A 13,347-nucleotide genomic window follows, 5' to 3' on the forward strand; every position below is an offset into this window, starting at 1 on the left:
TGGCGTATAGTAGATTGTATAATAATAGTATAATAGTGTAATGTTTAATAGAATGTATAAGGTAATAAATAGTAGCATAATTGTATAGTGAATATACAGCTGTGTGGTATACATTAGGGTTTGTAGAATAATACATAGTGTAATATTACAATGTATAGTCTAAAGGTATAGGGTAGTGTATAGTAACGCAGTGTATAATTCAATGTTGGGGTTTGTCTATGGCAGTGCATCTTACGGTGTCGACATAGAAGTGTAATGTATATTCTAGATTTGAAGCTTTCGTGACTGCAAAGATTCATATTCTTAGGTTTTTTTCGGTAAAGTCACGTAGGTAAAACATCAAAATTAATGAAAATAAAATAAAACAAAAATCACGACGTTTCGGAGGCAACACAAGTCTCCGTCATCAGGTGGGGCCGTCACAGCCGAATTAGCTGCATCAAGTGAGGCAATGATTCAAGATGTAATCCCTTATAAGCAAGTTGAAGGGGGGAGGAGAGGGGGGGGGCTCATCAGAATGTGGTAGCCAATTAATGGAAACGTATCGGGAGGGAGGGGGGCGGGGCTGTCTTTGAGCCCCGCCCCCTCCCTCCCGATACGTTTCTATTCATTGGCTACCACATTCTGATGAGCTCCGCCCCCCTCCCTCCCGATACGTTTCCATTCATTGGCTACCACATTCTGATGAGCCCCCCCCCTCTCCTCCCCCCTTCATGTGTTGAGCACTCCGTGCCGTCATGTGTTGAGCACTCCGTGCTGTCTTTGAGCCCCGCCCCCCTCCCTCCCGATACGTTTCCATTCATTGGCTACCACATTCTGATGAGCCCCCCCCCTCTCCTCCCCCCTTCAACTTGCTTATAAGGGATTACATCTTGAATCATTGCCTCACTTGATGCAGCTAATTCGGCTGTGACGGTCCCACCTGATGACGGGGACTTGTGTTGCCTCCGAAACGTCGTGATTTTTGTTTTATTTTATTTTATTTTCATTAATTTTGATGTTTTACCTACGTGACTTTACCGAAAAAACCTAAGAATATGTAATGTATATTGTTAGTAGCTCAGCTTATTGGAGAGTATATTGAGTTTATTGATTATATTGATGTAGTTTCTATTTCGTTTTTTCACATCGGTGTATTGTATGGTAGTAGGGTAATTGTAGTTCTTTAGAAACTCCTTTTTTGTTGTCCACATAATGCACGAGCTTGATACGCGGTGGTTTGGCTGCTACAGCTCTTTACTATTAAAATTTCTCTCCCTGTATTACTGCTAATCCTATTTCCCTCCCTTTATCACTGCTTATCCTACATAATATACTAGCATAATATAACTTTGAGACCCCCCACCACCTACAAATTCCACAAGTAGTGACTAATCCCATATCTGCATTTGTCATCAATATGCTAAATCCATCTGTTGATATGCAAACTCCTTTGTCAAGGCTCTCTCCTCCTCCGAGCCAGCTTAAAATACGCTGCCAAGCTTAGCAGTGTTCATTAGGACGCTGTCTTTCCGACAGCCCTGTTCTTCACCTGAGAACGGCTGCTTGCGTTGTGGCCGAAACGTCGTGAGAATTTTATCGTATTATGTTTTATTTTTATTATTTTATTATTTCCCTTCTACGTGACTTTACCGAAAGAACAAAGAATATGAATCCATGCAGTCACGAAAGCTTTAAATCAAAATCGTTATCATCGTCATGAACATCATCATCAGCAACATCACCATCAGCAACATTGTCACTTACCTCGTCACGCTCACCGCGTCACACTCACCACACTCGAACACACAGCCAGGCCGAGGCCTTGAATCCCAGCAGCTCCTACTCCTCACCTGATCACGGTCACTTCGTAAACCTCACCTCATCACCTTCAACTCATCACCCTCACCTCGTCACCCTCACCACACTCACCTTGCCCGCGCAGCCAGGCCGAAGCCTTGAGTGCCAGCAGCTCCCACTCGTCGTGGTGGTCTGGGGCCAGCGCGTGCAGCCACACCAGGGCCACCACCGTGGCCCACACCTCGTCGCTCACGCCCTGTACCTCGTCACACACACAAACTCCTCGTCACACACACAAACTCTTCGTCACACACACAAGGACACCTTTCTAGTGAGGGAGTCTCTCACTAGAAACACTCACTACTAGCTAGTGATAGTGAAGGAAGTATTTCACTAGAAACACTCACTAATAGCCAGTGATAGTGAAGGGAGTCTCTCACTAGAAACACTCACTACTAGCCAGTGACAGTGAAGGGAGTTTCACTAGAAACACTCACTACTAGCCAGTGATAGTGAAGGAGGTCTCACTAGAAACACTCACTACTAGCCAGTGACAGTGAAGGAAGTCTCACTAGAAACACTCACTACTAGCCAGTGATAGTGATGGGAGTCTCACTAGAAACACTCACTACTAGTCAGTGATAGTGAAGGGAGTCTCACTAGAAACACTCACTACTAGTCAGTGATAGTGAAGGGAGTCTCACTAGAAACACTCACTACTAGTCAGTGAGAGTGAAGGGCGTCTTTCACTAGAAACACTCACTACTAGCCAGTGATATTGAAGGGAGTCTCACTAGAAACACTCACTACTAGCCAGTGGTAGTGATGGGAGTCTCTCACCGCAGGAGCTTCCTTGCGCAGTGCCTCCTCGCTCGACTGGACTACCGAGGCCAGCTGGGCGGACAGCTCCCAGGCCCCGTGGGCCCTCTGCAGGTCGACGAGCTCCAGGAAAGGCAGCACGGCCGGAGTCTCCGGAGTGAAGACATCGTATGGGCAGTCACGTAGTTTCAACATTGCTGTGCATTGCTTGCATTCTAGAGTGTAGCCAAAGCGGAGCGGGAGAGACGCACTGCCGTCACGCATCGTCGTGTGTCTGCGCGCGTCCGTGTCGTGTTGTGTGTGCGTGTCTGCGCGTGTGTCGGTGTTATCCGAACCGGTTCCTGGGCCTCTCCCTAGGGTCGATTCGGCCTCAAATGAGTAGCTGGTGCCGTGTGTTGTAGTAAACATTGCCAATGGGGAGACAAAGGCGGCCGGGCATGGTGCTGGCCACCCTCCCCCTCGTGCGCCATGGTGCCGGACTTCATAGGTGCTCGCTAGCTGCGCTTGCCCTAACAGTCTGTTACAGGCTGTACGGGGGATCTTTGTCTTTGTTGCTTCTTTGTATCTGTGTGTATCTGTCTGTGTGTGTGTCTGTGTGTGGATCTGTGTGTGTATCTGTGTGTGTGTATCTGTGTGTGTCTGTGTGTGTCTGTGTGTGTATCTGTATCTGTGTGTCTCTGTGTGTATCTGTGTGTGTGTGTCTGTGTGTGTGTCTGTTTCTGTCTGAGTTGGGAGCGGTAGTGTAGCGGTTAGCGCTACGCTGCGCTACCAACCTAGCCACCCGGGTTAGATTCCCGCTCACAGCCAACACCTGTGACGATTATCTGAACCAATACTGGGCCTCCTCTAGGTCGACTCAGCCTCAAATGAGTACCTGGTGCGATGTGTGAACATCGCACTAGGGAGACAAAGGCGGCCAGGCTTGGTGATGGCCACACATCCCCTCGTGTGCTGTGCCGGCCGTCATAGGTGCTACTCGCTAACAGCACCTACCCCTACAGTCTGTTAAGGCTACATGGGTTTCCTTTGTCTTTGTGTGTAACGTACATAGAATATGTAACGTCCACATTAGAAATCTTGCGGGAAAGCCACAGTTTCCACCGAAAAGGTGTAAATTATCAATGGGTGCATCTGGACTGCAAAAAAACCAACCATATTGCTGTGGAGGGCTCTTCTTGAAGAATGCAATGATTCTTTTGAACGGATTCCTCTTCATTTGCTTCACTACAAAGATGCAAAGAAAACACCCCCCCCCCCCAACAAAAAAAAGTCAAACCCAATAAAACTCTTGACGTTAAAATTTTCAGGAGCCGAAATTTTAGCCACTGAAATTCTCAGGAGCTGGAATTTTATCCACTGAAATTCTTCGGAGCTGGAATTTAGCCATTGAAATTCTCAGGAGCTGGAATTTAGGCACTGAAATTCTCCGGAGATGGAATTTTAGCAACCGAAATTCTCAGGAGATGGAATTTTAGCAACCGAAATTCTCAAGAGCTGGAATTTAGCCACTGAAATTCTTAGGAGCTGGAATTTAGCCACTGGAATTCTTAGGAGCTGGAATTTAGGCACTGAAATTTTCAGGAGCTGGAAATTAGCCACTGAAATTCTCAGGAACTGGAATTGAAGAACTGACATTTTCAGAAGCTGGAATTTAGCCACTGTATTATTAGTGTATTACTGTCTGTGTATTATTAGTGTTTGCGTGTTATTTGTATCTGTATTATTAGTGTATCTGTATTATTAGTGTCTGTGAATTATTATTGTCTGTGAATTATTAGTGTCTGTTTATTATTAGTGTATTATATTACTAGTGTCTGTGTATTATTTGTGTCTGTTTATTATTAGTGTATTGTATTACTAGTGTATGTGTATTATTAGTGTATGTGTATTATTAGTGTATTGTATTACTAGTGTCTGTGTATTATTAGTGTATTGTATTACTAGTGTATGTGTATTATTAGTGTATGTGTATTATTAGTGTATTGTATTACTAGTGTCTGTGTATTATTAGTGTATTGTATTACTAGTGTATGTGTATTACTAGTGTACGTGTATTATTAGTGTATTGTATTACTAGTATCTGTTTATTATTAGTGTATTGTATTTCTAGTGTCTGTGTATTATTTGTGTCTGTTTATTATTAGTGTATTGTATTACTAGTGTATGTGTATTACTAGTGTATGTGCATTATTAGTGTCTGTGTATTATTCGTTTCTGTATTATTATTATTGCCTGTGTATTATTAGTGTATGTGTATTATTAGTGTATGTGTATTATTAGTGTATGTGTATAATTATTAGTGTCTGTGTATTATTTGTGTCTGTGTGCGTGTTCTTGTTTTTGTATGTTTATAATTAGCATGGTAACCGTAGCGTGAGGTGTACTGTCACGTGGGGTGTACTGTTGCCTGGTGTACTGTTGCGTGGGGTGTGCTGTAGCATGGTGTATTGTAGCATGGTGTATTGTAGCGTGATGTACTGTAGTGTGTATACTGTAGCTTGGTGTACTGTAGAGTGGTGTACTGCAGTGGGTGTACAGTAGAGTTGTGTACTGTATTGCGTGCACTGTAGCTTGAGGGTACTGTAGGTGGGGTGTACTGTAGCGTGGTGTAATGTGTGTACTGTAGTGTGCTGTACTGTAGTGTGCTGAACTGTAAGGTATGTACTTTATAGTTATGTAATGTAGTGTGTACTGTATTGTGTGTACTGTAAAGTCTGGTATACTGTAGTCTATCGTGCATTATGGTTTGTATAGCACATTGGGTCGTGCACTAGAGTGTGTACAGTGCGGCACAGGTGGTGTGCGTGTGTGCCGTGGTGGTGTGAGTGGGGAGGTGTGTAGGTAGATGGATCAGTGCGTGCGAGGGGCTGGTAACCCCTCCACCAGGCACTTTGTCTACCAAGCACCACGGTGGAAACACCGAAATAATCTCGTGCTAGAGACCAGGTGTCCGTGATGCCTTCTGGCCAAACTCCACCTGGCAGCGCCAGGAGAATTAACCCCCCCTCCCTTCCTCCGAGGGTTTCTCCAGGAACAGGAGAACACTGACATTGGCCAGGTGGAATGTTCGGACACTCATTGTGGAGGAGAGGCTGCCACTCCTCTGCCGGGAGATGGACCTGTACCGCCTGCACCTCTTGTGTAATACAGAAGGTCCGGTGGACCAGTTATGACTCCAGTCATCATGAGGGGTGGACAATTCTCCACTTGGGGCAGGAAACTTCCAAACAGCAGGAAGTGGCACTTCTTTTGAATAAAATAATGAATGGGAGTGTGGGAGTGTGGTGGTGAGCTGCAGGAAACTGTAAGCCCCAGGCTACTGTGGGCTCGCCTCCACATCAACAAGAGGTGAGGAATGGTGGTGGTTGCTTATGCCCCCATCGAAGATGAACATCAGTGGAGGGATGCAGACAAGTCCGATGAGTCAAACGCCTTCTATAAGTTCCTGTCCCAGGTGCTGGCTAAAGTGGTTCCTCGGAATAGTCATCCTGTTGGGTGACTTAAATGCCCGAGTTGGTCATGATGCAGACGCCTGGGTTGGAGTGATTGGAAGTCATGAGTCAGATCAGCTAAATAAAAATGGTAGGCTGCTAGACTTCTGTGCAGCCCATGGGATCGTAATTACCAACTGCATAGGTGCATCCACACAACATCACGGATGCACGCCAGGTCCAAGCAAGAACATCTGCTGGACTATATAGTGATGGAACAGCAGATGCCGGCCCATGTCCTTGGCACCAGGACCTACCGTGGAGCTGATCTGCCCACTGAACATCGACTTGTCATCTGTAAGGTGTCTGCCATTCTTCCACTCCTGTGGTAGGCGTCCATCTAGGACCCCATTCACACCCACAGTGGCCTGGTCTCAGCGAGCTGAGGATAGTGGCAAGCAGGAATTTTAACATCACATCAGCATCCTGCTGATGCTGAGGGGAAATTGGTGAGGTTCAGGACTGTGGCTCATGGAGCTGCAATGGCTGCATTAGGTTTGCGGTCCAGACCTCCCCGGAGACCCTGGCTGAAGGTGGAGGTGTTTCTGCTGGTTGAGAAATAATGACAACATCCAGCATCGGAGAATGAGGAGGCTTATCGCAGTCTTGGCCCGGAGATTTGGAGAGCCATGCAATGCTGCAATGATGAGTGGTGGGCGCGGGTTACTGAGGAGATGGAATCTGCCTTAGTAGCCCGCAATCACAAATCACTATTCAACTCCATGAAAAAAAGTAACTTCCAGTGCCTCACCTATCACCATCCTTAAGGGAAAGAGCGGTAATCCATTATTTGACACCCAGGAACAGACCTGCAGGTTTGCAGAGCATCCTTGTGAGGTCTTGGAGGAGGGTAATGCCCTCAGCCCAGACAACATCATAGGGAAAAGTGGGGACGACCCTGCTAGGGCTGCGGTGCCTCATATATTGGCAGAAGTAACGACCCGTTCTGAATGATTGGCTGAGGTGCCATCCATGGAGGAAGTGAGAGGCGCGATCCAAAGTCTGAGATCAGGAAAGGCAACGGCCAGAGACGATCTCCCAAGTGAAATTCTGAGAGAGGGTGGCATCTGTGTGCTGACTGCCAGACTTAATTTGATCACATTTTTGGACCACAGGACGGGTTCTGCAGGATTGGAAAGATGCCCTAGTGGTCTCCCTCTTTAAGAAGGGAGACCACGCAGAATGTAACAACTACAGGGGCATCTCTCTTCTCAGTGTACCAGGAAAGGTCCTGGCAAGGATTATTCAAAATCGTCCTGCCAGGCATGCTGAGGAGAGGCTTGTGGAGCCCCAATGTGGTTTCAGACCAGGGCACTCCTGCACACATGCCATATTCTCTATCTTTCTGCTACAGCAAAGGTGTAGGGAATTCTTACAAGATCAATATCTCTGCTTTGTTGACCTGGTCAAGGCCTATGATATAATCAACAGGCCAGGGCTCGGGGTTTTTCTTCGTTCTTTCAGAGTCCCTGACTCCCTGCTCACAATCATTAAGGGCATTCATGATGTTGGGCAGGCCCGGGTAAAGCTATGTGGGCAGGAGTTCGAGCCATTCCCTGTTCACCTTGGAGTGCGAAAAGGATGTGCTCTGGCTCCCACAAAATTGAACATAATCTTTCACCACGTACTTCGAGAAGCTTTCCATGGCTGTACCAGAGGAATGTTATGACCAGCTCCGGTTTTACAGCAGACATCTCACTCTGAATCAGTCGGGCGGCATTATCCTTTCATCGGCTGCGTAATGCTGTGTGGAAGCTACCTGATCTGTCGCACCACACAAAGCGTCGGGTCTTCTCGGCCACAGTCATGCCCTCCCTTCTCTATGCTCTTATGGAACATCTGCGCTAGTTACAAATATTTAGGCTGGCCTGCCTCTGAACCATCCTGGTTTTAACCAGGCTGGATTGTGTCAGGAGCTCACAAATCCTCGAAAGATCTAGACACATTCCCATCAGTAAGCTCCTCTCGCAGGCAAGGCTACATTGGCTGGGTCATGTAGCCCGCATGCCCAGCCACCGCATGCCCACGCAGTAGCTGTTTGGCCGCATAGAGGGGGCTAAAGGAGCATGGCCTGAGAAGGGATGGACTGATGCGGAATGGCAGGATGTGGAGCCGAGTGGACTTCCCGACGACTGGTAGCAGCGATGTCAAGATTGGCCTCTGTGGAGGAGGCTCATGAAGGACGCTACTGGGAAGTTGGAGGTAGTCACCCTCCAACAACAACTGAGGGTGGAGCGCCGTGTGGATAAAATGCAGCAAGTTGGCACAGTAGAGGGTACAACTGGTGGTGCATCTACCAGTCATCTCAGCCAACCCATGGCACCTACTGGGTCTGTCCCGCGAACTCTTGTCAGTGAGCTTTCGATACTTCACGTGGCCTCAAAGTTCACCTGACCTGGTACAGGCACCGTGGTAGTCTAGCGGTTAGCGCGTTGCGCTACAAACCTGGCGACCCGGGTTTGATTCCCACTCACGGCCAACACCAGTGATGACTATCTGAACCGGTCCTGGACCTCCATTAGGTCGACTCAGCATCAAATGAGTACCTGATGCAATGTGAAAACATCGCCACTAGGGAGACAAAGGCGGCCGGGAATGGTGTTGGCCACCAACTCCCTTATGTGCCGTGCCGGCCTTTATAGGTGCTCGTATATAAATCAGCCCCAAGTACTGTACTTAAGAAGCTTGACTCAATTTATCACTCGGCCTTAAGATTTGCATTGAACTGCCGATATAGGACTCACCACTGTGATCTCTACATTGGGTCAAACTTAACATCTCTTAATGTTCGACTGCTTGTGCACCAGATGTTATTTTTTCACGATGTACTTATAAAAAAATCCGTCGACTACCTGCTGTTTCGAAGAACAAATGTGACCTAAGGTCTTCGCTCATTTACCAGCTTCACATTCCTTATTGCCGTACAAATACTGGAGGAAGGGCCTTTGCTATTGATGCCCCCAGGGTCTGGAATGCTATTGCCAATAAACTGCAACTTGAATCACTACCTATGAGATCTTCACTCAAAACTGCTCTAGAGGAGTTTTACACCCCTAGCTTCCACTGCTATTCAGTGGCCTAAAATCACATGTTTTCGCTCCGGATGACCGCTGCAAAGTATGATCTTGTGTTTTCATTTAGTGTGCTGATCTTAAAGGTGCATTGAAAAATGTTGATACTCCTACTGATGCTCCTGCTGTTGTGGAGTGACTCATGCAGCCAGCTATGGCTACGGGGTTTTGTGGTACATGTTGTTTCTGTCGTTAATTATGAAAATTCGGTCACAGTTCCTATGATCACTGTTACATTGCTTATAGCTTTATTTTGGTGACTTCGAAAAGTTTTTTGGTTTGGCCATGTTTTGTTTGTTGTAGTACGGAGTTAGACTGATGGCTTTAATCTAAGTTGTCTTGTGGTTGTTGTTTGACTTGCATCCCACTGGGATTTTTGCACAGCGTTAGTGTACGGTGCTTTTTCTGGAAGACTTTGCAGTTTTTTCCTGGATTTTTCTGTTTTCGCATAGTCACTTTAAGATGTTTTCTTGTTCATGTTTTTGTTTTGTTGCGGTTGTACGCGATTCAAGAGCCGAATGGTTCACATGGCTATACCAAATAAACTGAAACTAACAGCACTTGCTGTTTGTCTTTGTATCTGTGCTTGTCGCTGTGTATGTGTATCTGTGCGTGTCGCTCTGTGTGTATTGTGTGTGTCACTGTGTGTGTATTTGTGCATGTCGCTGTGTGTGTATATCTGTGTGTATGTGTGTGTATGTGGTACGCACATGTAGTGGATCTTGGAGGATCCATTAATTCGAAGTGCATTGGCGCTGCAAAAAAAATCACCGCGTCATCCTCACCAACTGAATGAAACACTGAACTAATAAAACACCGACCAACAGACTGACTGACTAACATACCGACCAACTAAAATACCAACCGACTAACACACAAACCGACTAACACACCGAATGACTAACACACTGACCGACTAACATACAAACCGACTAACACACCGACTGACTAACACAAACGGACTAACACACAAACCGACTAACACACTGACCTACTAACACACTGACCTACTAACACACTGACTTACTAACACACTGACCTACTAACACATTGACCGACCAAAAAACTGACCTAACACATTGAGTGACTAACACACTGACCGACTACAACACTGACCGACTAACACACCATCTGACTTTCACACTATCATACCGACTAGGCAGATCCACAGACACAGCAATTGAGTGACCGGCAAACGACAACACAGGCTGAGAGACAGAGAGACATACAGCGACTGACATACCCCCAGACACACCGACTGACTGACATGCGCACAGACAGACACCCCGACCGACTGACATACCCACAGACAGATACACCAACTGACTTATCCACAGACAAACCGACTAACTGACCCACAGACAGACACATCGAATGTCTGACATATATACCTACATATTTATTGACCCACACGCTGACTGACTGTACCACAGACCCACAGACAGACCGACTGACATATCCATAGACATACACACCAACCAACTGACATACCCACAGACATACCGATATACCAACATACCCACAAACAGATACACCAACTGACTTACCCACAGACAGACACAATGACCAAGTAACTGACCCACAGACAGACACACTGGTTGACTAATATACCCACAGACTGACCGACTGCCACATCGACAGACTGACACACATACTGACTGAGTGACACGCTGACAAACCATACCACATACCCACAGACCGACCGATTAACATATTCACAGACAGGCACAACGACTCACTGACATGCTCACAGACAGACAGACCATCCGACTGACAAACCCACAAACACACCAACCGACTGACATGTCCATAGACATACCCACAGACTGACTGACCCACACGCTGACTGACAGAACCACCGACCCACAGACCGAACACACAAAGCCACCCACCCCCCTCCCCCCGCTTCTAACCTGAACCATCGAAGAGGTGATGGCGTGGGGTGGGGCGCTCCTGCATGGCGGCCCCTAGTGGCTGGTGGGAGTCGGTGTCCACTCCGACGAAGGCCGTGTAGGGGGACACGATGCCCGACTCCACGCTCAGCGCCACCACTCGCTCCCGGCGAGAATTGGCCTCCGCCTCCTCATTATTCTTCTTCTGCTGCTCCGTATCGCCCGGCGCCGGCGTAGAGTAGGGGGCGTTGGGACCCGACATGAGGTGGCGGATCATCGCCTTGGCTGCGAGCCAGTGCAGGGTGGCACTGGGAGAGGTTACGGTGGAGGGGGGTGCAGAGGCTCACTCACTCTGAGCCTGAGAACCGCTACCTGAGTCCCACTCCCTGGGTCTGCCTGAGCTGCTGCTCCTTGGTTCTGTCATGTTGCTGGGTTCCCCTAACCAGCTTCATCAAGTGAATGGTTTCAGTACGATGATTGATGATCTTGAAAATCATCATCATCATCATCTAACGTCTGGGAACCTCGGGGTAATTTTTTAAACCGCCTTGAAATTGTGAGTGTCATGCAAGGAATCTGACTTAAGGTCTCCTCCTTCTGTCACCCGTTGAGAGTGAGAGTCTCACGCCAGACTCTGACCCTGATACCGTTCTCCTCCTTGGGTCTCACTCCAGACTCTGACCCTGAGACCGTGAATGAAAGCGATGGCACTAAGATTAAACTGTGAAAAGCAGCAACTGAGAGCAGAGCTTAAAGGTAGTGGAGGTTTATAGTTTGGTTTTTGTGAGAGCAGGTAATAAATAACGAGATCAGGGATGAGTCTCATTCACAAGAGCAGGTGAATGAGTGGGTGAGAATGAGTGGGTGGGTGAACGAGCGGGTGGGTTAATGAGCGGGTGGATGAATGAGTGAGTGGGTGAACGAGTGGGTGGGCGAATGAGCGGGTGGGTAAATGAGCAGGTTGGTGAATGAGTGGGTGAATGAGTGGGTGGATGAACTAAAACATGGGGGAATGAGCGTGTGGATGAATGAGCGCATAGGTGAATGAGCAGGTTGGTTAATGAATGGGTTAATGAGTGGGTAAGTGAATGAGTGGGTGGGTGAATAAGCGGGTGAGTGAATGAGTGGTTGGGTGAATTGACGGGTGGGTGAACGAGTGGGAGGTTAAATTAACGGGTGGGTGAACGAGCAGGTGGGTGAACCAGCAGATTGGTGATGAGTGAGTGTGTGAACCAGCGAGTGAGTTAATGAGTGGGTGGGTGAAGTAACGAGTAGGGGAATGATCGGGTGGGTGAACAAGTGAGTGGGTGAACGAGTGGGTGGGTGAATGAACGGGTGGGTGAACAGTGGGTGGGTAAACGAGCAGGTGGGTGAATGAGGGGAGCTACGTACCGGGAATCGTCGGGGTTGGCGGTCTGGCTGGTGATGGGAACCCGGTTCTCCATGGAATTCCCACATAGGGAGTACTTGAGCACTGCCTCGCCCTGCCATGGGGCAGCCAGAGCCTGCAGAGATGAGAGGCTCAGTCCGCGAGTCTGACCCTGAGACTCAGTCCCTCCCTGAGCCTCATTCTGAGCCAGAGACCCAGTCACCCTGAGTCTCACTCTGACCCAGAGACCCGGTCACCCCGAGTCTCACTCTAACCCAGAGACCCGGTCACCCCAAGTCTCACTCTGACTCAGAGACCTGGTAACCCCGAGTCTCACTCTGACCCAGAGACCCGGTCCCCCGAGTCTCACTCTCACCCAGAGACCCAGTCACCCCGAGTCTCACTCTAGACTTCCCACGTCCCCGCGTGTTGCGTGTGGTCTCACGGTGCCAGCGAGCTGTGCGTAGAGGATGGTTCGCTCGCCCAGGAAGATGCTGCGTGGCATCTCGGGCACCACGACGGCCGACAGGCCCGGGGGGAGGCTCCAGGAGAGCGAAACGGAGGTCAGCGTGGGCTGGAGAGCGCACTTCAAGGCCTTCAGCACCTGGGGTGGTGGGTACGGAGATGCAGACAGAGTGAGGGAGATAGAGGAGGGGAGGGAGAGGAAAAGACAAGTAAAGGAGTGAGGGAGGAAGGGAGGGAGGGAGGAAGAGGGGGAAGGAGGGAGAGGGGGAGGGAGGGAGAGGGATACAGAGGGATAGGACGGGAGATGGCGAGACAAGTAGAGGGAGAAGGGGAGATGGACCGAGTGGTGGGGAGATGGAGTGAGAGGGAGATAGAGGGAGGGAGATGGAGGGAGGGAGATTGAGAGAGATGCACAGAGCACGACTGAGAGGGAGAGAGAGGTGGGAAGAGGGAGTGAGAGG

General features: G+C 48.5%; 1 protein-coding gene across 1 annotated transcript in view; it reads right to left on the reverse strand.

Moving 5' to 3' along the window:
* Positions 1–1,870: 1,870 nt before the first annotated feature.
* LOC144733718 (von Willebrand factor A domain-containing protein 5A-like) overlaps positions 1,871–13,347 on the reverse strand; it is a 76,858-nt gene continuing 65,381 nt past the window's right edge. Inside the window, exons 12-18 of the mRNA XM_078615744.1 lie at positions 12,867–13,025; positions 12,445–12,557; positions 11,074–11,360; positions 9,707–9,915; positions 8,117–8,123; positions 2,620–2,813; positions 1,871–2,035 (exon numbers count right to left, since the gene is read on the reverse strand). Coding sequence (XP_078471870.1) covers positions 1,871–2,035; positions 2,620–2,813; positions 8,117–8,123; positions 9,707–9,915; positions 11,074–11,360; positions 12,445–12,557; positions 12,867–13,025 — 1,134 coding nt within the window. The remainder of the gene's footprint in view (positions 2,036–2,619; positions 2,814–8,116; positions 8,124–9,706; positions 9,916–11,073; positions 11,361–12,444; positions 12,558–12,866; positions 13,026–13,347) is intronic.

This window comes from Lampetra planeri, chromosome 48 (assembly GCF_965212315.1).
Source record: "Lampetra planeri chromosome 48, kcLamPlan1.2.h2, whole genome shotgun sequence".
Taxonomy (NCBI): domain Eukaryota; kingdom Metazoa; phylum Chordata; class Hyperoartia; order Petromyzontiformes; family Petromyzontidae; genus Lampetra; species Lampetra planeri.